General features: G+C 54.5%; 2 protein-coding genes across 2 annotated transcripts; one reads left to right on the top strand and one right to left on the bottom strand.

Moving 5' to 3' along the window:
- Window positions 1-42: 42 nt before the first annotated feature.
- On the bottom strand, window positions 43-14,478 carry CLCN2 (chloride voltage-gated channel 2). Its single transcript, XM_028101108.2, has 24 exons — window positions 14,407-14,478; window positions 11,967-12,123; window positions 11,668-11,799; window positions 11,167-11,295; window positions 10,945-11,078; window positions 10,750-10,827; window positions 10,582-10,660; window positions 10,356-10,481; window positions 10,165-10,249; window positions 9,971-10,072; window positions 8,817-8,901; window positions 8,523-8,678; window positions 7,623-7,692; window positions 7,304-7,414; window positions 6,856-7,069; window positions 6,422-6,555; window positions 6,000-6,172; window positions 5,767-5,881; window positions 5,567-5,640; window positions 5,282-5,341; window positions 5,096-5,134; window positions 4,814-4,918; window positions 682-768; window positions 43-549 (listed from the first exon to the last, which is right to left on the bottom strand). The coding sequence occupies exons 1-24, from the start codon at window positions 14,476-14,478 to the stop codon at window positions 355-357; spliced, it is 2,712 nt and encodes a 903-aa protein (XP_027956909.1). The 3' UTR covers window positions 43-354.
- A 1,988-nt stretch (window positions 14,479-16,466) lies between these two features.
- Window positions 16,467-21,106, top strand: POLR2H (RNA polymerase II, I and III subunit H). The gene is made up of 5 exons (XM_028101196.2): window positions 16,467-16,680; window positions 18,727-18,810; window positions 18,894-18,987; window positions 19,527-19,610; window positions 20,763-21,106. The coding sequence occupies exons 1-5, from the start codon at window positions 16,608-16,610 to the stop codon at window positions 20,878-20,880; spliced, it is 453 nt and encodes a 150-aa protein (XP_027956997.1). The 5' UTR covers window positions 16,467-16,607; the 3' UTR covers window positions 20,881-21,106.
- The last annotated feature ends 1,041 nt before the right edge of the window (window positions 21,107-22,147 follow it).

Here is a 22,147-nt window from a genome sequence, read left to right as displayed (position 1 = left end):
AAATCTCTATATACATCTGGTCATTGGAGGAGGTTCCAGTATAAACCCATCTTAGTTCTACCCCTTTTCCCCTCAGAGGGGGAGCAGGGGTCAAGTGACTCCACCCCTATCCTGCCAGGGGGGATGCTGATCTTCCTGCCCATGGAATACTTGCTGCAGGTAGGCACTCGGTCAGATTCCAGGTAGGACGAACCAGGAGGAGCTTGGCACCACCCCAGGCCTGGAAGGGAGGCTAGGGCTCCAGCCTTTAGTGTAGCCACCTCCTTTCCCAAGGCAGAAGGAATAGGAGAGCTTCAGGATTGGCCAACTGCCACGGCCACTGCCACTGCCATCCTAGGCCGCCCATTGAGGGGTTCATTGGCACTTGTCATCGCTGTCAGAAGGGCTCCCCTCCCGTGGGAGACCATGATGGGAGCGGGGCCCCCAGAGTGCATGCACCTCCGTGGTCTCCGTGTCACTGCTGCTGGTGGCACTGTCACGGAAGCTGGCAAGGGGCGGCCGGACTTTGACGCCCTGTGCTGTGACGGAGCCCTCGATGGCCTTCCGGAGCTGGAGAGGGGAGAGGGTCAGATGTGTGCACTCTGCGCTCCCTGCTCAGACTCCACCCTCAGGTGGGCTGGACACAAAGCCTGCATGCCTTTTTCGAAGCAGAAATGGTTTGATGGCCATTTATCATCTCACCTCCTTTAGAGTGACGATCCCAATGAGTCTGCCAATACTGGTGACATAAGCATGGTCCACTCCCAGTAGCGAGAAGATGGTGTGAGTCTGCGGGGTCGGGAGAAAACACACCGGACGTCATGCGCAAGGGCACAATTCTATAAGTTACTGGCCAGAGGGTCCCAGGACAAGGTGGGGGGTGGGGAACAGGAGGGGTGCCATAGATGGTGGGGGGGAAGGGAGGGCCACTGGAGGGAAAAGAATAATGAGAATGTTTCAGCAGCCAGGCCTCAGAAACTTGATAATGGGTATCTTTATGTTGCTTATGTTGATGGAGAAACAGAGGAAGGATTCTTCGTCCCATGTTGGAAAGGAGGATGATGGAGGAGAGAACAGCTGTTCAAATGTGACATCTAATGATTGGCCAGGCACTGGGCTAGGGCTTCCTGAAATTAGCAACTAATTTCAGTCCTGTTCTGAGAATGATACCCATTCTACGGGAGGGGCAACATGAGGCTCAGTGGTGCGATGACTCTGCAGCTCCAGAAGGAGCTTTTCATCACACTGTGGGAGGAGGAGACTTAGCGCCAGTCCCTGTGCAGATGTCCAGTCAGTCACGGAGGTATCCGTAGCCTTTAGGGGTATCGGCCCTGGGTTCCGTGCCTCTCGCCCCACTTTAGTGGCTGACACATGCTTCCCGTTTGCCTCCAGCTGGCTGGCAGTTAAAGTGTCCCCTCCCCTGGGCTCCGACACGTCAGTTGTGGCCTGAAGCTCTCTATGTCTCGCATACAGTTTGGCTCTTCTGGGGCCCAAGTAGCATCCCAGGTGCTGCTGAGATGGAGCCTGAAGTCCAGGGAAGCGACAGCCATCCACATGCTCCCATGTTTTTCTTGGTTTGGGCTCTCCCCCTCAACTTTTACATGTAATCCCCGAGGGCTCAGAAATTGTCAACCAGCTTCCCTTGTGTTCTAAGTAGATTTTCTTGGGCCAGATGTCTTGAAAAACACTCTACTGACACGGCCCTTCCTGGAATTTGGGGCCTATCACTTATCGCTGTGTTTTGAGTTCACTTTTAAGCCTCTTGGCTTAGTGTCTGAATCAAAATGGGCATTAATAACCCAGCTTTTCGAGTACCAGTTACTCAAACTCATTATAACCGTCTGAAAGCTTTAAAAATATTTTCTTAAACAGGTGCTGAATTTTTTTATTAAAGGACTTCCAGAACTTAACTAACTCTCCAGCTAAGGCATGACCATACTTATAAAAGCAGTTAGAAGTTCAGTTTTAGAGTAAGCTTTTCTGTGTTCCTTCAATACCTTTCTCACAACTGTCATGTGGTTACTAGCAAGTTCTTCCTCATATCCAACTTCAATCCTGCGTGCTGCACTTTTCCTTTTATTTCCTCATCTGACTTCAAAGGGAAACACATCTTTGTTATGAGATTTCTTGTCCTAATAATCCTGTAGCTCTGTCTTCTTATGGTTTAATAATCCCTCTATCTTCTCCCAAGTATCCTACTAAATCATTCCCCGGATTCTTCTTTTTCTCCACAGTCCTAATGAGAATGAGCTTCTGGCAGGCGATGTGCCTTTTAGGTTTGCAAACCACTGGTCCCCGGCAGTCACCAAGCGCTGCTGATCTGCTTCTTGAACATCTTGGCCATCCTCTCTGACTCCACAACATCCTCATGGGGTCTGTTTTTGGTCTCCCTTCCCTCCCACTTGGCTCTGCCATCCTATGAGCTTTCTCAGACTTGAGTTAGAGCCCAGACTCCCCAGTATGGCCCACAAGACCCTTCTCAAAGCCGTACCAGCTGGTCTTTCCAGCCTCGGATTCTGCCAGGCCCTCCAGCTTCCAGCCTCACATAATCACTCATCTTTTTTCTGAAAACGTCCATTTCTTACACACGTCAATCCTTCCCTCGCTACACTACCTTTTAAAGTCCCCCACTGTCCGCCTCTCAGTACAAGCAGTGGTAGGAGTCATTCCTCACAGATATGGAACTTTAGAACTCCTACTAGGAGTTCTAAATAGCACTGTTCTAAATATCCTGTATCAAGTCCTTCATCCAAAGAAAAACCTCTGCTAGGGTACTGATCCCCATCCTACCGATAAGGAAAGTGAAGCCCAGAGAGGCTAAGAAATTTACCGAGGCTCCCCAGCTAGCTGACACATGGCGGACTGAGGATTTGGGTAAAGCCTGGCTGGCCCAGCTTTGACACCCCAGCCTCTCCTGCCTCCCCCCACTGCTTGTCTGTGGGTGACCTCAGAATGAATGCAGCATCTAGCTGGTATGGCTGGCCAGCTCTAGACTCGCGGCTTCCTAAATAGTTCCCAGTGAATTCCCTCTCCTCCTGAACTTGATTAGGCTACTACTAATTGCTTCCTCAGGCCTGCAAGGACATTTTGAATTCTAATCTTTTATGTTCTTATCGCTTCCAGTTCTTTGTACTTTTGTTGGTCGTTTCCTCAAAGGCTTCTTCTCTTCCTCTGATTTTTAAGTTTGTAACAAACACCCACTTTGTTCTTTTTTATTTTAATTTAATTAGACACCGGGGAGTCCATTGGAGGGCCTGCACATCTTGGGCTTGGGAACAGTGGATTGACAGGGAGAGCGACAACAACGTGGCCATCTGAAAGAATCCTGGGATTGGGGCCAGGAAATCTGGGCTCTGGGCCTCACTCTGCTCTATTGACTCAGGCAAGGGACCTCCTTGCTGCCTCAGTCTCCCCGGGTATTAAAGTGGTTAAGTCCCCAGGCTTTTGGGTCAGACCATCTTGGGTTCCAGTCCAGCTGTGCTGCTTACTAGCTGTGTGACCTTGGGCAACTTGCTTAACTTCTCTGAATCTCAACGTCCTCATCTGTAAAAACTGGAATATCACAATATCTATTTCACAGTCTTGTTATGAGGATTAAATTAAACATGAAGAGCTTGGCAAGTTCCTGGCACAGAAGCAGACACTAAAAAAACGGCAACATTCTTATCACCATCATCATTATGGGATATTTGAGGACTAAGTGAGATGATAGAAAAGCTTTAGAGGTCTTAGGAAGAAAGGCTTTAAATAAAAACTCAGTGTATTCTCAGGCCTATAGATTTTTTTCTTGCAACTGCACTGTAGTTTCCTAGTCGCTTTGATCTGAGGTCTTTACCCAAAGGCTTGTAAGTTCCTTTATTGCCTTTTGCTTTTTTGTTGTTGTTGTTGTTATTGCCTTCTGCTTTTCTGTTTCTTTGTGCCCTGTGCTTTCTGCCCAGCCCCTGCTTGTCGGAGATAGGCTGGCTCTTCGGCACAGCTTGCACCTCAGCTAGCTGCTGGGGCTGCAGACCTTGGGAGTGTTCCTCCGCTGCCGGCAGCCCCCGTGCCTTGGAGGTGTGCACAATTTAGCTAAAATACTTGGTTTCTACCCCAGCACCCTGCCGGGTTTGCCTGCATTCCCTTAGAAGCCTGAAGATGCCTGATGATGCTGCTGCTCCACGCTGGGGAGCCCCCACCCTCCGGCGTCAGCCTCAGCCTCCACCAACCTGTCTGCACTCAAGTTTTCTCCCCACTTCTGCAAGCCGGTTTGCCCTTCTCCTGAGCTATCGTCCCGTGTCCCTACCAGTTTTCCTTTGGCCTACATTAAGTCAGACTTTCTGGGGTCTGACATTCCAGGCCCCCCACTGGGCGTTTCTCATCTTTGTTTATCTCTTCTCTGCAGTGTCCCCACCCCTACTTGGATGTTTGTTAGCTTGTTTATTAGATTTTCTTGTCCTGCTTGTTTCTCATCCATTTTTTTCAGCGTGGGTGTAACAGCCTTGTTGGGTGCTGGCAGTCTCCCGCCTGCCTCTGACCCTCTCCTGGCCTTCTGGCTTCCACCCAGCTGAAACCCTGTCTTTGTTGCTGCTTTGGTCCAGAGTTCCCAGGGGGCAAGGCTGAGCAGGGGAAAAATGATGCCTGGCTCCACGGTAGGCAGGAAGAGGCTAAGGGGCCCTGGCTCCTGGCCTCCCATCCTTTGAGGCAGTGTGTCTGAAAAACATCTCAGCCAAGAGCCCACCCTCTGCTGTCCTGTTTTACCCCACTGGCCTGCGTCCAAACTGTGGGAGGACCTAGATCCCCACCCTGTGCTCCTGAGAGCCCAGGCCAGCCCCAGACCAGGGGCCACGGCCCCTACCTTGTGCAAAGAGGTCCGCTCCACCAGCTGGAAGGGGGCGGGGTCAATTTTGCAGTCACTGAAGTTGACAGGTTCATCCAGTTGCTGTTCTTCCCACTCCAGAATCTGAGAGGATGAGACTAAGAGGATTTAGGGGAAGGTGCCAATAGCTACTCTCGCCTCCCTGAAAGCTGGCCTGCCCCTTTTCCCACCCCACGGTCCCTCCCATGGGGACAGCCGCCAAGATGATGACTGCACACTCCCAGGCAGAACGAGGGTCCAGAGTCCAGTCACACTACTTACCTCCTCAGGGGTCATCTCGCCTTCCAGATCTGAGTCACTCTAGGAGAGAGGGAGGGAGTTTGGCAGCTAGTGGCTGGGGGGAGGTGGAGGTGGGTGTACACCCCCAGCTTGGGGAGGCTGACGCTGCTAGACCCCAGCCCTCCCCGGTTAGTACTCCTGGGCTGCAGGAAGAAAGGGAGCACTTACCGCCAGGGAGATTCGGACCCGCTTCAGCTTGCGCTTGTTATATGATTCCGACTTCTCCAACTTTGTTAGAGCCAGAGAGAAGAGGAATTGATGTTACAGGGAGGGAGGTGAGGGTAAGCGGTGGAGCTGAGAGGAAGGGCATGCAGCAGGGACAGAGCTGACATCTGGGAGGGCAGAAGGGGAGGGAGAATGGAGGCAGGCTTTGCAGGATAAATGGAGTGCTGGTCTCAGTGTCAGAGAGAGAGAGCTGGAAAGAAAGAGACAGAGAGACTCCCAACTACTCACCTCTGAAGCAGTCTCAGGGGGTGGACTGCCACAGAAGAGGCTCCTGAGGGCGATGCCTGCCTGCTCCATGTTCCCTGTGTGCGAGAGGAGAGGTATCCTGGTTCTACCCCTGGCCCATCTGGGCAGCCTCTTACCTGGGATATGCTCAAGCAAAATCTCAAGGGCTGGGTTCTGGCTCTGTTAGTGGGAGACAGGCTCACCTGTGGGACTTTCCCCGAGGCTCATGGTGTTGCTGGGCCCCCTCTTGAGAGCAGGCTTCAGGGGCTTGTGAGTCTCTCCCCGGGCTGCAGGGAAACCTGAGTCCTCCGTGTTCACCTGCACGGGCAAGGAAGGGGCTGGTGAGGCTATGGCCCCAGATTGCCTCTGTGTCGCCCTCCCAATCAGTCTACATGACATTTAGGAAGTTTGTGTGGCTGTGGGGTTTCCTCCTCACCTGGAATCGGACGGAGGTCTCAGGGCTAGGGGGGCTCTCCTGATCAGATGGTGGAGAGGCCTGGGCAGCTCGACGCTCTTGCATGTACTGCTGCCGGCGGCCTGGGCTCAGCTGGGCTCCCAGCAATGCCACCACCTGTGAGCGCTCAATGGAGCCCAGGAGGATCATGGACTCTGGACAGAGCAGGTGGGAGGACTCAGGAGCTGGGGGTGAGGTCCTCCGACCCACCCCCTGGCCTTCTTTCACACCCAGAGTGTGGCCTCGGACGTAGGCCACACACCAGCGGGAACTCCTGGCTGGCAAATGCTGGCCTGCTCCCTTTGGAACCAAGGAGACTGGTTCTGAGCTCCTTGGGCCCTCCCCCTTCCTGAGTGGCAACCCTGGGAGATGCCCCTAGCACTGGGGTCCCCTCCTGGTCTTACCAGGGGACTCTACTAGGGCCAACATGCGGCCCTTGGTTCTGTGCAGTGCCAGCCGAAGGTCCCGGAAGGTGCAGCTGAGGGCCACGTGGGGAACATCCCGTACCATGATGTCCTCTACTCGCATCCGGTACTGCCTGAGGGCAGAGACAGGAGGCACTTGGTTTGTGGTCCGGATGGGGAGGGTAGCCCAGAGCACTACATCCCAGGGCCATAAAGAAGGCCCTAGCCTGTGGGCATGAGGGTTAAGAGCCAAGGAGTCTGATCAGGTGGGGCCAGCCATGGCTCCCCCCAGCATGTGGACGGGGCAGCTCTGACCAGGAGGGAGCAGGGTGACTGGTCTTCTAGCTTCACTGTCTGAGGACCTTGCTGGAGGTGGGTCTGAGGGGTCCTTCTGACCCTCACCCGCACCCCCCTTGTCGCCCAGCCCTCCATACTGGTGGCGGCCCCAGCCCAGCTCAGGCAAATAGGGCAGTTTCTTGATCCGGATGATGCTGTCATAGAGTGAGGGCTGTAGGCTCTGGGCAACGGCGTTGGCCAGGATGACGGCGATCATGACGGGTAGGATGTGGGCGATCTGGCCCGTGAGCTCGAACACAATCACGGCCGTGGACACTGTGTGTGTCACTGCTCCTGCCAGTGCAGCGGCCCCTGGAGATAGCCACCCTCAGTTTCCTCAGGGTGCCCAGGCCCCAGATGACCCTCCCCGCCCAGAGATGGTCCTCTGGGGGCCCTCAGGGCCGCCCAGTACAGACCTGGAGACTGGCTTCTGCATCTGAGGGAAGCCTGGTTCCTGCCAGCAGGGGGCACCAGAACCTCAGACATGGTGGCCGGGCCTGGGGGTGGGGGGGTCTTCCAAGAGAGAGGGGGACCTGGGGCACTCACCCACCACTGCATAGCCTCCGGGCACGATCCGGTAGGTGCTGCTGTCAGTGTGAATCCCGTCTGGGAACCAGGCAGCCATGCTTTCGCCCACCAGCCGCCCAAATGCTGCTCCTTCAGGGAGGGGGTGGGAAGAGAAACAGGTAGTGGAGGGGGAGGGCGGGGGGCACTAGGAAGAGAGAGGGTCAGTGGGTCACTCAGTACAGGGGACAGTCAGAGGGGTGGGGGTTGGGGCTGGACCAAAACCCGCTCCCAGGCAGAGAGGGGACGGCCAGCGGGTGGGAAGGGTGCAGGCTAGGAGAGCAGGCAGCCGAGGACTCACCAATGACAAAGACTGGCATGAAGGCCCCGCAGGGCACTGGGATGGTGGTGGCCAGTGCAGACATCCAGAACTGTGGGCAGGAGGCAGTTCAAATGGGTAGAGGCACCCTCAGGCCCCACGCAGCCCCCAGCTCCACCCTGAGGAGCCTACCTTGCTTATCGGGCACAAACTCCCAGCTATCCCAGAATCCCCCAGAAGCGAAGGGAGGACGAGGGCTCCAGAACCAGATGGCCTGGGTTTAAATCTCACTCTGCCGTCTCGCTCTGGGCCAGTTATGTAACCGCTTTGGGCCTCAACTTCCCATCTTTAGGACAGGGCTCCTGACGGTACCTTTCTCAGCATTGTTTTGTTTTGTTTTTTTAATTTTTTTTAAGATTTTATTTATTTATTTATTTTTTTAAAGATTTTATTTATTTATTTGAGAGAGAGAATGAAAGATAGAGAGCACGAGAGAGAAGAGGGTGAGAGGGAGAAGCAGACTCCCTGCTGAGCAGGGAGCCCGATGCGGGACTCGATCCCGGGACTCCAGGATCATGACCTGAGCTGAAGGCAGTCGCTTAACCAACTGAGCCACCCAGGCGCCCTAAGATTTTATTTATTTATTTGAGAGAGAGAATGAGATAGAGAGAGTATGAGAGGGGGGAGGGTCCGAGGGAGAAGCAGACTCCCCACTGAGCGGGGAGTCTGATGTGGGACTCGATCCCGGGACTCCAGGATCATGACCTGAGCCGAAGGCAGTCGCTTAACCAACTGAGCCACTCAGGTGCCCTTTCTCATAGCATTGTTGTGAGGCTTAAGAGGAATTACTATATGGAAAGTTGGAAAGTGCTTAGAACAGTGTCCGGCACCTTGTAAGCCCAGGTCAGCGTTAGCTATATATACACACGTAAGGAGCCCTACCTTCATGAGAATGAAGATGACCAAGGTGAGGAAGACGTTGGCACGTGGTGGGCTCCAGGCCTGTGAGGTTCCTGGCGGCTCCAGGTCCTCCACCAGGCCCTGGCGGACCCATGTCCGGTTGTCAAACAGGGTGACCAGAGTTTCTTTCTGTGAGAGCTATAGGTGGACAGGTGTGCCTCAGGCTGGGGAACAGCCAGGATGGAGAGAAGGGGCCCACGGGGGAGCAAAGGCTGTTGGCTTTAGAAGGGATGTACCCCAAGGGAGAGCACGAGTGTCCGTTCTGCCTGGATTTACCTGTCCGGCCATGAACTGTCCAAAACCAGGGGGGAAGGTCAGAGTGGAGATGAGCAGCGTCACCAGAGCCGGGAAGAGCAGGCGTCTAGAGATGTAGGTTTTATAGCATCAAACATGGGTGGTGTACCTACTACAGACTGGTGATAGGCTGGGTGCCCTCACATACCTCAGGGCTGAGATCACAGTAGTCTTGGCCCTTACATAAAAGCACACAGTTGTGACAGAAGGTCCCCTTTGCTGTTCATGATGTGATGGCCCCAAGGGTGATGGCCATCTGGGGTTATTATAAGCCCAAATGCCTTTCTGTCAGCTCGTGACTCGCCAGGTAGGTAGCAGAAGGTCCACCCCCCACCCCCCAACCCTCTCTCAGACACCTCTGAGCTGTGACTCCTCCCCACGCTCTCAGAAGCCCCAGCTGAAGGGCGCATTGTGTGAGTGTGGAGAAGTTTTTGCCTCTCTCTGTTTCTCTGTGGTGACTTAGAGTGAAGGTGAGTGTTGGGGAAAGCTGGGGCCACTCAAGAAGTTGACCAAAGGTACCAGAGGGAGCAGGTTCAGTGGGCTGCCTTTTCTCTGAAGGAGTCAGTCCCAACAGAAGTCACATCTCAGGCCTCCCCACTCCTAATCCTCAAGGTCACAAATGAGAAAAGCTATGCTCTGGAGATAAAAAAAAAAAAAAAAATCTCACCCGTCTCCATGGCTTCAACAGGGGGAAGTTAAGGCTCAAACACTCTCCAGGGAGTGCTGCCATCCAGCCAGGCCAAGAGCCTAAGGAAGGCTTAGTCTTTTTTTAAAATATATATATTTTAAAATTTTATTTTTAAGTAGTCTCTACACTCAATGTAAGGCTCCAACTTACAACCCCGGGATCAAGAGTTGCGTGCTCTACCGACTGAGCCGGCCGGGCGCTCCATGGAAGTTTTCCTCTTTGAACTAAGATGCCTTGACTAAAAATTCAGAAGTGCCAATTCTGAGGTAATCCATATAAAAGCCAAAATGTTCAATCATCCTGGAAAACACCATTGGCTGATGTTCTCAACGAAGTGCTGCCTTTCACTGGCACCTTTAACTACTATTTGCCATCTCACCTGTCACTGGCCCTCCCACCCTTGCACGACCCAGAGAGGCCTAGGGAGGAGACGCCAGATCCAACTCACTTCTTCATGAGGAAGCGGTTGATGGTTTTCTGCTTCCGCATCACCTGCACAATCTTCCTGTTCAGGTAGACAAAGAGTGCTCCCCCAAAGCCACTAGCAATACTGGAGAGGGGAGAAGCAGCAGAGTCAAAGGGGGGGTCTTCCCTCTTTCACCTCCTGGTCCCTGATGCACCCCGGCTCCCTGAGCTCCTCACCCGATGACAGCAAAGGCAGGTAGCTCCTGGAGGTCAAAGGGGAAGTCAAGCCGGAAGCGGGTTTTGAAGAGAGCCGTGATGGTCTCTGAAAGGCAAGCAGAGGACCAGGCCGAGGCAGGGGCAGTGCTGCGGGCCCCCACCCGGGCCATCCCAGGGGCTCCCCTCACCCCCCAGCCCCCACCGCCCCCCACCTTCATCACGGTTCCAGACTGCCAGGACCCGGAAGATGAAGGCGCTGAAGGTGGCAGCAAAGAAGCCCCGCCAGTAGTTTCGCACAGCAAAGAAGGTAGAGGTGACCTCAATGCTGAACAGGACGCCTGTGCGGGGGCAAGAGTGCCGCCTGAGGCCCGGGCCCAGTTGAGAGGGGCAGAGGGCGGGAGGCCACGGGCAGGGCGGCGGGGCTCAGCGACTGCCTACCTCCGATAGGTGCCGCGAAGCAGCAGCCCACTCCCACGGCGCAGGCGGCGGCCAGCATCTCTGTGTTCCGGGATTCGTTCTGGCAAGAGCCGTGGAGGTGGAAACGGGCTGTCAGCACGGCCAGCAGGCCGCCCCGCCCCTCTGCCTTCTCCCAGGGCTCCCCCTCACCTCGTAGATGCCCCCAAAGAGGGAGAGGAACTTGCTGAGTAGGGCAGCACACATGCTGGCGATATGCACGAAAGGGCCCTGGGGGGTGGGGGTGGGGTGGGGACAAGTGGTGAGTGGGTAAGGGCCACACCCTGACCTTGGCCTGTCTTCTTTCTCCCCTGGGAGGGACTCCTTCCTGCCCCAACCCGGAGTTACCTCTTTGCCAAGGGGCATCCCGCTGCCCAGGGCACAGGTCAGCCCAATGACCTTGGCTACAAAGGTCTTCAGGGTGAGGTATTCCTTCAGCACTACCCCGCGCAAGATGGTCTTCATCTCAGGGATGCCGGACCCTGGAGGGGTTATGGTCCCACGAGAGTCATTTGATGTGCCCATTTCACGAGGTTCCCCTCTCTGCCCTCCCCTTCTCTCTTATTGTACCGACAGCCTGAGGAGCAAGGATCTGTGTGAATCCAGCTGAGAAAGTGATGAGGACGATGGGGTAGGTGACCCAGGCCAGGTACTGCAGCAGGAGGCTGGTGTTCAAGCCCCGGGACATCCACTGTTGAGCTGCGGGGAGAAGACGAGCTGCTGGACCCCAGATGCACACACCCAGTCCCCACCTAGCCACTGGGACATAATGATATGACAAGCTGTCCCGGGGAATATCGATTGCAGAGAGCCTGGGCACAAGGCGGAGCGAGGGGGCCCTAGAGGACATTCTTTGGGACAAAGATCACAACGGGTAAAAGGGTCGGTTGGAGAGGGGAGGCAAGAACCTGTGGCCTATGGGAGGGGCAGTGGTTATGCCTGAAGAGGGGGCAGTCAGGCTGGCTGGGGAACGTGGTCAGGGACCAAGTAGCCAAGCCACTTGGACAAGTGTGGCATGGAGGAAGCAGGTTCGTTCCTCCCAGCCTTCCCCTTGCCAGCCCTTGTCCTTACCCTGCAGACAGGCAGCGATGGCATAGTCCATGGCCCAGCTAACCAGAGCCATGAGGAGCCCCAGCAGGACCAGGAAGATCCAGTCTTCACCAACCCTGGACACTAGGAACTTATGGCAGCGCACGGAACAGACTGCGAGCGGGGAAGGGAAGAACCGGCAGGCTAGCACCAAAGTGCTCCTACCTCCGTCCCCACCCCCAACCTCCCACCTCCCAGCGGGTAGCTCTACGGCCCCCAGCCCCCTCAGCACAGCACTGCACAATGCACAGCCACGTCTCCTGCCCCAACCCAGGTCTCACTGCGGCATCGGGCGCAACGGCTCTGTCCGTATTCCAGGAGCTCTGGGGGAGGCCGAGGAGAAGGAGGACCCCTCCAGGTCTCAGGCCCTCCCAGGCGAATCCGAGCAGCTTCCTCTTTGGCAAAGGCCCCAAGGTCCTGAGTATACCGGCCATACATCTGCCCAAGAGGGAAGATGGGGGCATTAGCAGAAGTGAGCTGAGCGGGGGACCACTGCGTCCACTCCCCTTCTCCCAGCCTTCACATGATGGGCCCTCTCCTGAACCCCCAGTTCCCACTTTGGCTTGGGGTGTGGAAACAAGGCCCACTGCAGACTGTGGGGGCTGTCCTGGCCAGAGTGATGGGGACAGCCAAGGTACAGGGGATAGTGCCGGGGGTGGCCGAATAATTGGTCCTCTTCTTACCAGTCTGCTAGGGAGCGTGGAGGAGGGGTGGGAGGGAGGGCCCCAGGGGAGGAAAAGATGGAAAAACCTAAGGCAGGCTGCAAGTGGGAGGAGGGAAAGGCAGAGAATAAGGGATGGTCAAGGACGGAAGGGGAACAACAATGAGGGCCTCAGGGAGCTGGGGGCAGCTGAGTTGGGCCTAGGAGCAGGCGGGGCCTCAATCCTTATCACGTTCCTGCTGGGCCTCTAGCCTGTGACCCACTCAGCTGCACCCTTCCCACCCACCTTAATCCCCTTGTCCCCGTTCTCCGCCCCTACTGCCAGCCCAGCTGGGAGTGGGAAGTCTCTGGGTGGGCGGAGAGTGCTGGGGGGCCTCAGCCCCACTCTGGAGCTGCCTGAGTCCAGTGGTGGGTCGGGGGTCGGCGGTAGCCGATGGCTGCGCTATGACTGGGGATGTTGGGGTGCTGGGACGGGAGAATCGCTGAGCCTCAGCTAGACGGGCCAAGCTGGGCGTGTGGGGGGGGTGGGGAGAGGAGTGGATTCCGGCTGCCACCCGCAGAGCTTCGGGACACAAAGGGCTCCTGTTGGGGCTAGGGTTGGTGGGGGGGAGGGAAAGATAGAGACAGAGACAGAGACAGAGACAGAGAGAGAGAGAGAGTGATAGGGAGGAAAGGGAGGAGAGGGAGGCAGAGAGAGGAGAAAAGGGAAAGGAGCGGCCAGAGGAAGGGGCAGAGAAGAGAAAGGAGGAGAGGAGAGGGGAAGAAGGAAGGAGGAAAAGAGAGAAAGAAGTAGAGTACAAAGAGGCGGACACAGTGCAGGAGGGGGAGGTGAGTGTGTGAGAGAAAGACAAAGGGATTAGAAGGAGAAGGGGGGGGAGGCTGGAGCAGAGGGTGTTGGGGAGAGAGCGTGACCCTGAGGATTCATTCCAGAGATAGAGACCAGGCGGAGGAGGTAGAGATGTGGCTGGTGCAACAGAGAGACACCATTTCAGAGGTCAGGTGCCTGGCTTCCTTGACCGAAGCCCCATTCTCAGCCAGTGCAGCACCACTACGCCAAGGCCTGCCCCTCTCCCTTTTCCACCCCCGCCCTTGCCACCTCTCCCTGTCATCCTGTTTCATCCAGTCTCTCTCTCATAACGGGCACCTCCCAGCCCCAGCTATAGCCCAGGACCCCTCCTCCTGGAGACATTCCCTTCCTGCCTCCTTCCTGGGCAAATTCCAACCCAAGCTGGTGAAAAGGAGCCACAGGGCCCACTCCCTTCCCTCGAGTTTGGGTCCTCTGCCCGGTGCCACAAGAAGGGGCAAAAAAAAAAAGGCTTCTTAAACACTAAGTTACAATGGTGGCCATGAGTCAGCTCACAGCCCCAGGACCCCTGCTTCTAATGAGGTTAAGGGACACCCCTGAGGTGGGTGGGGGCTGGATACCCAGAGTCAACATGGACAAAGGTCCCAATTCCCACACCCATTCCTGCTTGACACATCCTCCCTAAAGCTGGGGTGACAGGCCACCTCTTCCCCCAGAGAATCCAGAGCGGTTCCTGCCAATGCTGGGTTGCCAGCAACCCCCCGCCGTGGAAGGGCTGGGGCTGGGTTTGGGTCTGAACATCTTTCTACACACTCTTGTTTCTACTTCCAGCACAGTGCCACGCACTTAGTGGGGGCAGAGGGAATGTCTAGGATGGTGGAAATGGGAGGGAAAAGAGAAAAAGTTCAAGGGTGTGAGTGGTGCTGGGGAGGGGTAGTGGGGTGCTGAGACCTCAGCCCAGGTGGTGAGGGAGAGGAGCAAAGAAAACGTGTGTACGTAGGGGTGGTAAAGGGAAGGACTCCTGGGATAAGCACCTGAAGTCCTTGTCCTCTGCAGCCCCCCCCCCCCCCCCCCGCCTCAGCTGCATGCAGCTTTCCACCCTTTAGCCCTCCAGCCTCTCAGGCCCTCGAGCCTCAGTTTCCCCAGCTCAGAAGGCGAGGGCGGGCTTAGGGTAAGCCCCCGGGCCTCGCGCTTCCAAGGGTAACCCGGAGCAGCGGTCCGGGAGCGCACTCCTGAGGGCTCGTCTCGGGCTTACCAGGGTCTGCTCGTACTGCAGCGCCCGCGGCTCCATCCCTTCCGCGGCCGCCGCGGCCCCCGCGGCCGCCATCTCTGCCTACAGCCCTCTTGGCCTCCCGCTGCGGCTCGGGCCCGGGCCCGGACTCCGTTCCCGGCCCACAGAGCCGGCGCGGGCAACCGTCCCGTCCCTGCCGCCCGGGCGGCCGAGTACAGAGTGCGGCGGGCCCCGGGCGGGCGCTGCTGGCTCAGCCTCCCGCTCGCGTCCCCTCCTCGGCGGGCGGGCCGAGGGCGGTGGCCTCCGTGCCGCTCCGCCCGCCCGCCCATCCACGGGGGCCGACCCAGCCGGGCGGGGGGCTGCGCTGGGGCCGCCGCCCAGGCTCCGGGGAGGCGGCAGGGGGCGCTTGGAACGTGCTAGCTGGCGCCCCCTCTGCGCGAAGGCCTGGGACTGAGAGGGGCGTGGGGTGCCGGAGTGGGGGCGGGCCCGCTGGCACGTGGATGGGCCGGGCCCGGCCCGCGGCGCGCGGGGAGCGGGGGCAGGAGGGGCTGGAGACGCCGGGGCGGTAGGGCCTGGGGCCCGGGGCTGCAGAGCCGTCTAAATCAGACTCTGGGCTCAGTCTCTCAGGAGTGGCGCCCTCTCTTGCTTCTCCGGAGGGGGGTCAGCGGCTCAGACGGGCCTGGCAAGGCCCCTCTGCTCTGTCGAGGGTGAGGAGCAAAGCTGGGGGGACTCGGAGGGGGACGCTAGGCCCAGAAGGCGGGGGTGAGGAGGTGATGCTCGGAACTGAGAACTTCGGTCTCATTGTCTTCCCTCCTCCTTTTCTTCTCCGCGACTCCCCTAGGAAGTCGCACCTGGAATAACCCGGCCTGGGGGGGTGTACCCGGGTGGAGGTGGGGAGGAAAAGTGAAGGGGTGAGGCCCGAGGGAAGAGATGTCTAGGTGCCGGCGAGGCCGCTCCTGGAAGATGGGCGTGGGGGTACAGAGGTCGCTTTTGCCTGGCAGGGCCCGAGGAGAAACCCAAGTAGCTACTGACGACTCGCCACCATGGGGGAACAGCCTAGCCTGCTGGGGCTCTGCGTTCTCTATCAGGGTCTGGAGAAGGACAGAGCAGAGGGTGGGGTGAGCACAGGGTGGATGGGCAATGTAAGAGATAGTGGTAGGGGAGAGGCCAGTGCCCAGGAAACAGGGAGTGTGCGGGAGGACGCAGTACCAGGATGAAGGGGCATGTGGGAGGCAGAGGCAGTGCCAGAAAGGGGGCAGTGTGAGGAGCCAGCACCCAAGAGGAAGGGGCAGTATAAAGGAAGAGCTGGTATCCGTGGGCGAGGACAGTGCCAACATGAAGGGGCACACAGATCAGCGTCCGGAGGGAGAAGGCAGTGGTCGGGGAGCAGGTAGTCCCAAGCTGAAGAGCCAGTGCTCCCGAGGAAGAGAGCAGTGTGATGGCTGGCGTTAATGCCGGGCTGAAGAGGCAGAGTAGAAGAGAGTACGGCCCAGGGGAAGAGGGCAGTGGTAAGGGAGGGTGCCGTACCAGGGGAGGGGACAAGTGCAGGCTTTCCTCTTCCCCATAGTGACATCATGGCAAATTCCCAAACTGGACGGACCCGGCTCGGGTGACATCCAGCAGGGCCAAGCCGGTCCGGCCTGGGCCGGGCTAGGCCTCCGTGCCAGCTGGGGGAACGGGGCTCTGTGCCCTGCAGGGTCAGCGCGCTGGGAACGGAGTTCTGTTCCGCCCGCCCTCGGCGCGGACTGTGCCCTAGGCGGGCACGCAGACCAGCAGTGTACGGCTTGGGCCGGGCTTCTCTGGGCCAAGGATCAAGGTCCCTGGCTGGGGTAGGCCCCCCGTGCATTCCAGTCTTCCCGACCCGGACTCTTAAGAGGGCGCAGTAGAGCCTCAGCGTCCAGCGAGGAACCACGCCACCTCGGCCGGAGGTGGAACTAATCGTGTCCCCGCCCTGGGGCGGAGTTATCCGGTCATGAGACCCGCCCTAAATCCTGAGGCCTCTCGGAAAGAATCATTAGGGGCGGAAGTTAGGCAGCCCCGAGAGCCAGGCGGCGGAAGTGGTAGCGTTACTGCATGTCCGTGCGCATGCGTTGTTCTAGTTCCTTGCTGCCGCTGTGTAGGCACTCTCTTTTTCCCTCTCTCCTTTTCTCCACGCGAGGGGGAGCGCGTACCCCTGGGCGTGGTCGCGCTCCCAGCCCCTCTGCTACTCTCGTGGCCACCTCACCATGGCGGGCATCCTGTTTGAGGATATTTTTGATGTGAAAGACATTGACCCGGAGGGCAAGAAGTTTGACCGAGGTAAGGTGTACGTAGACGTAGGGGCGGTTTAGAGGAAGGGGCTAACCGCCTCGGGGACACGCCCCTGGGCCCTTTGTCCACCCAACCCACGTGACCTGCCCCTACAGGCAGTTCCTGACATAGGAATCTCCCTCAGGAAACACTGTATAGATGGGAACACGGAGACTCCGGAACTCGGCCTGGCTTCACACAGGCTGTGCCTTGTGCTTGGGTGGCCTTTTCTCATGGTGCTGGTAGACTGCATTTTTCTAATCGCTCCCCACTCTGTGGTAGGCGCTGTATCGTGCACCTTACATACATTTTGTCCTACCTATTCCTTTCAAGAGCCACCATGAGGTAGTTGGTGTCTTAATCCATTTTGTTCCGAGAAGTTAAGTAACCTACCCAAGGCTGCACAGTGAGTAAGTCCGACTTCAGAGCCTATATTCTTGTATTGTCCTAAGACTCTTTAGCTCTTTGTGACGTCCTCTCAGAGTTAGAATTGCCTGCTTGCTATACATCTCTTTATTCTGTCATTGATCAGTAATCATTCCTCCTTGGTGTCTGTCTCTTCCTTTGCCTGGAGACTGAGACGTTCTTCAAGACAAACACCAGTTCTTAAGAGTCCTGATAGTCCACTCAGCACAGCACCTGGCACAGAAAGACAAAACCTTTGGATGAATGAGTAACTTGCCCAAAGTCAGGTTGTTTCTTCTTCTTTTTTTTTTAATTTAATTTTATTATGTTAGTCACCACACAGTACATCATTAGTTTTTGATGTAGTGTTCCATGCTTCATTGTTTGCATATAACACCCAGAGCCCCATGCAGTACGTGCCCTCCTTAATACCTGTCACCGGGCTAACCCATCCCCCCATCCCCCTCCGATTTGCCCCCCCTTCATTTTTCCCTTCCTACTATCTTTTATTTTTTTTAACATATAATGTATTATTTGTTTCAGAGGTACAGGTCTGTGATTCATCAGTCTTACACAATTCACAGCGATCACCATAGCACATACCCTCCCCAGTGTCCATCACCCAGCCACCCCATCCCTCCCACCCTCCACCACCCCAGCAACCCTCAGTTTGCTTCCTGAGATTAAGAATTCCTCGTATCAGTGAGATCATATGATACTTGTCTTTCTCTGATTGACTTATTTCGCTTAGCATAATATCCTCTAGTTCCGTCCATGTCATTGCAAATGGCAAGATTTCATTTTTTTGATGGCTGCATAATATTCCACTGTATATATATATACCACATCTTCTTTATCCATTCATCTGTCGTTGGACGTCTTGGCTCTTTCCACAGTTTGGCTATTGTGGACATTGCTGCTGTAAACATTGGGGTGCACATACCCCTTCGGATCACTACGTTTGTATCTTTGGGGTAAATACCCAGTAGTGCAATTGCTGGGTTGTAGGGTAGCTCTATTTTCAACTTTTTTTTTTTTTTTTAAGATTTTATTTATTTGACAGAGACGGAACACAAGCAGGGGGAGTGGGAGAGGGAGAAGCAGGCTTCCCGCCAAGCAGGGAGCCCGATGCAGGGCTCGATCCCAGGACCCTGGGATCATTACCTGAACCGAAGGCAGATGCTTAATGACTGAGCCACCCAGGCGCCCCTATTTTCAAGTTTGAGGAACCTCCATACCGTTTTCCAGAGTGGCTGCACCAGCTTGCATTCCCACCAACAGTGTAGGAGGGTTCCCTTTTCTCCGCATCCTCGCCAACATCTGTGGTTTCCTGACTTGTTAATTTTGGCCATTCAGTCAGGTTGTTTCTTAATCACCTAGGCAGGTCTAGAACCTGGATATTATTTATTGCCAGAGGACCTTTGATTCTTTTCTGAGATTCTGTCCACTTGCCATAGTTTTCTCCCCTGTCCTCCTGGCATATCTGGTTCTGATTGAGTCTGCACTTCTTTGGGAGCAGATGAGAGGCTAGTGGATGCAGACTGGGTTAGAATGAGTGTTCAATTACATATAATCCTCCAGAGTGGGGTCTGCAGGGTCTGCCCTGGGCCTGGCAATTACCCATGCCACTCTTTCTCTACTTCCCTCCAGTGTCTCGACTACATTGTGAGAGTGAGTCTTTCAAGATGGACCTGATCTTAGATGTAAACATTCAGATTTACCCTGTGGACCTGGGTAAGTATTGAACACAGGCAATTGCAGGAGGCTTTTTTTCATTCCAGCTGTTCTTCAGCCTCAGATATTGCCATGATTTTCAGGTGACAAGTTCCGGTTGGTCATAGCCAGTACCTTATATGAAGATGGTACCCTGGATGACGGTGAATACAACCCCACAGATGATAGACCTTCCAGGTGAGGAAGTGAAGAAGGGAGTACTTGAAATATGCCTGAGGACTAAGTAGATGAGGGGTATAGAAAGATCCTTATTTAATTTGTGGAATAAATGATTATCAGTAGAATCTGAGCAACCTTAAGGAAAGTGCTGCACTTAAGAATTCAAACAGCCAGGTGTTTATCCAGGGCAGTGATTACATGCTTGTGGGTTGTAGCTTATTGATCGCTGAGGAGATGACCACTGAGTGACCCAGGCTGTATGAGCTTTGCATCTTCAGAGGGAGTTTGGTGTGATGGAAAGGCTTTGGATGGAGTTCCAATCTCAGCCCTGCCACTTACTTATTGAATAGCCTTAACCTCTTGCAGCCTCGGTTTCCCCGTCAGTAAAGTACAGATGGTCACACCTTGCTCATAGGGTCCCTGGGAGGACTAAATGGCATTGTGTTTGGGAAACATCTGTTAGAATGTTGACACTTAGTTACCAGTTACCGTTTTTAAAGGGCTTCTTGTTATTGTTAACTACTTTGAAGAATAACCTTGCCACTACTGTTCCACAGGGCTGACCAGTTTGAGTATGTAATGTATGGGAAAGTATACAGGATTGAGGGCGACGAAACTTCTACTGAAGCAGCAACGCGTCTGTAAGTTCCATGGTCTTGTGAGAACCCTTGCCCCCCAGCCCTGTTCTGATAACCTGAGCTCTGCTCTGAAAATTTGGGCCATGCTTCATGTTTCCTGGTTTGGGTCTCTCTCCCCAAGCCCCTCAGACCTAGGTGGGACCCAGAAAGAAACTCTTGTGGGAACAGTTTCCAGTCTGAAATGTAGGCTGCTCACTTGGCCCTTTGTCAGGACCTTGGGGCCCAGGGGCCCAAATGAGAAACTGATGATCTTGCTATGTGAAGTGCAAAGGAAGGTTTCTTCCCCAGGAACTAGATGCAACATTAAGTGATTAAACTGCTAGGCTTTTTTGTTTTTGTTTATTTGTGTGTGTGTTTTGCTCTTCTGGAATCCAATCCCTAGTTCTTTGGTTTCCCTGCCCAACTATTTTTTCTCTTCTTTAAAATTTTATTAAAACAATATGTGCCCTTTGTAAGAAATTTGAAAAGCAGAGAAGTAATGTGAAGAAGCAAAAAAAGTCACCTATAATTCCATACCCAGAGGGAATCTTTTACATAAACATCTTTAAATATTCTAGGGTTTTTCCTGTGTACTTTTTTCTTTGAGATCACGTTTATTACAATGTTTTCTTCTGCTCTTTTTCAAGTTTTGTAAAACAGGTTTCCCCATGTCAATTTAAAGCTTTTCCTAAACATTTTTTTAAATTTTTTTTTTTAAGATTTTACTTATTTATTTGAGAGAGAGAGAGAGAGCACAAGCACGGGGAGCAGCAGAGGGAGAGGGAGAAGCAGGCTCCTTGCTGAGCAGGGGGCCTGATGCGGGACTCGATCCCAGGACCCTGGTATCATGACTGGAGCCGAAGTTAGACACTTAACCAACTGACCACCCGGGCGCCCCTCTCCTAAACATTTTAATAGCTGCATAACATTCCAGTAAATGGATATATCTTAATTCATTTGACCATTTCCATTATTGTGGGCGTGTAGCATTTTTCACTCTTGTTGATAAAAAGAACACTTCTTTGCACAAATTTGTGCATTCATCCTTGTCTGAATTTTGGTCCCTAATGACAGAACACTGGAAGGGTGCCTCTTTTTCTTAAGCTGGGATGGAGAGCCATTAGGTCGCTGCTGCTCCAGAGCTTAACCTCATGGGACTGGGGCCTTCTGTTTCAGCTCTGCCTACGTGTCCTATGGTGGCCTGCTCATGAGGCTGCAGGGTGATGCCAACAACCTGCATGGATTTGAAGTGGATTCCAGAGTTTATCTGCTGATGAAGAAACTGGCCTTCTAAAGCACCCAGGAAGCCAACCTTGCTGCTTAGTCACTCAGGACTTGGACGTCCATTCGAGCCTGAGACCACCTGTTCGGGAAGGGCTGGCTGGCTGGCCACTGGGGGTGCTTCTTTAGGTGGCCTGGGCTCAATGGGAAACTTGCCTGTGAAAGACCCAGTGGGAGGGCTTAAAAGGAATCAGAAGTTGTTTGTGTATATGATTTTTTAATTAAACTTTACTTTTTCAGACTGTTTTCCCCACCTTAAAAAAAAAAAATCTTTTCCATTACTCTAAAATCATTTTTTTCCAATTTGCCTGTGGTATATTGTATTTCTGGCCCACAGCCAGATGATCACATGTCAATGTAGGATCTATTCTGACCTTTTGGTATCTGGGTTTAGGGTTATCTCAGCCTCCTGGTTGACTATCCCCAACATTTATTCTCCAATGTGATTTTCTCTCTGGGAGAGAGAGTATTGTGCTTTTGGCTCTTGAGGGCACCCCAGCCCCGGAAGATACCACCCATTTGGCATAGAATTTTGAATTGGCAAGGAGCCCTGCTTGTGTCCTTCCAACACTTTCAGTCTCTTAGGAAGTCAGATCACGTTGATTTGAATGAGTCACTTGCACAGCCTGGAAATGTTCATTTTTGTGGAAGCTTTGGGTGGAGGCTTTTAGATGCTGGCTTGGGACCTGACTACGAGGAGAGTAGGAAGAGCAGATTTGGTGGTTGTAGGAACAGGTGGAGGAGCTAGGTGTCTGCTTGACATTCCATTGATGACCTGGAGGGGAGGGTAAGTGGGTGGGGGTGGGGGTTCTCACCAGTGACACTGAACAGGCAGCTGCCGCACAGACCAGTGCAGTGGACAGGGCAGCAATACCAATGAGGTTGGCAGTCCAGTGGCAGTACCCAGGACAAAGGAGCAGCCTGACTACAGTCCCTAACTTAAAACTGGGCAAGAACAAAATTGAGGAAGTGGTGATGCTTACTAGGACTCCGGCATATGAGCTGGCTCTTCAGCCTGGCAGTCAAGGTCTCTGAGAAAGTATCCTGGGCTCTGATTTCCCCTGGGAAATTCAGGGTAGCAATCCAGAAAGATGGCGAGTGTGTATTAAGGAGTTTTCTCTTTTGATCTGGCTTTGCCTGGGGAGCCTGTCCCCCTGCTGGGATGCCCAGGGGTGTTTCCTTCCCCATCATTTTCAGGTCTTTACATGAGGTGTTAGAAATAGTATTTAGGGAAATGGGCTGAAAATGAATGATCTCTGCAGGGGGGGAGGAAAAGGTGT

Source organism: Eumetopias jubatus, unplaced genomic scaffold (assembly GCF_037043125.1).
Source record: "Eumetopias jubatus isolate StellerSeaLion01/CBP00866 unplaced genomic scaffold, mEumJub1_p1.0 scaffold_1, whole genome shotgun sequence".
In the NCBI taxonomy this organism is placed as follows: domain Eukaryota; kingdom Metazoa; phylum Chordata; class Mammalia; order Carnivora; family Otariidae; genus Eumetopias; species Eumetopias jubatus.
The sequence above is the reverse complement of the archived record's forward strand: the minus strand, read 5'-3'. Positions and strand labels throughout refer to the sequence as shown.

What these genes read in the sequence shown, in the direction of transcription:
- POLR2H (XM_028101196.2), top strand. Translation starts at nt 16,608, where the DNA reads ATGGCGGGCATCCTGTTTGAGGATATTTTTGATGTGAAAGACATTGAC. An exon ending in GGGCAAGAAGTTTGACCGAG is followed by an intron (nt 16,681 to 18,726) that starts GTAAGGTGTACG and finishes ACTTCCCTCCAG; the next exon opens with TGTCTCGACTACATTGTGAG. An exon ending in ACTGAAGCAGCAACGCGTCT is followed by an intron (nt 19,611 to 20,762) that starts GTAAGTTCCATG and finishes CTTCTGTTTCAG; the next exon opens with CTCTGCCTACGTGTCCTATG.
- CLCN2 (XM_028101108.2), bottom strand. Translation starts at nt 14,478, where the DNA reads ATGGCGGCCGCGGGGGCCGCGGCGGCCGCGGAAGGGATGGAGCCGCGG. An exon ending in GACAGTTCATGGCCGGACAG is followed by an intron (nt 8,679 to 8,816) that starts GTAAATCCAGGC and finishes GTCCACCTATAG; the next exon opens with CTCTCACAGAAAGAAACTCT. An exon ending in CGGAGGCTATGCAGTGGTGG is followed by an intron (nt 7,070 to 7,303) that starts GTGAGTGCCCCA and finishes GGCTATCTCCAG; the next exon opens with GGGCCGCTGCACTGGCAGGA.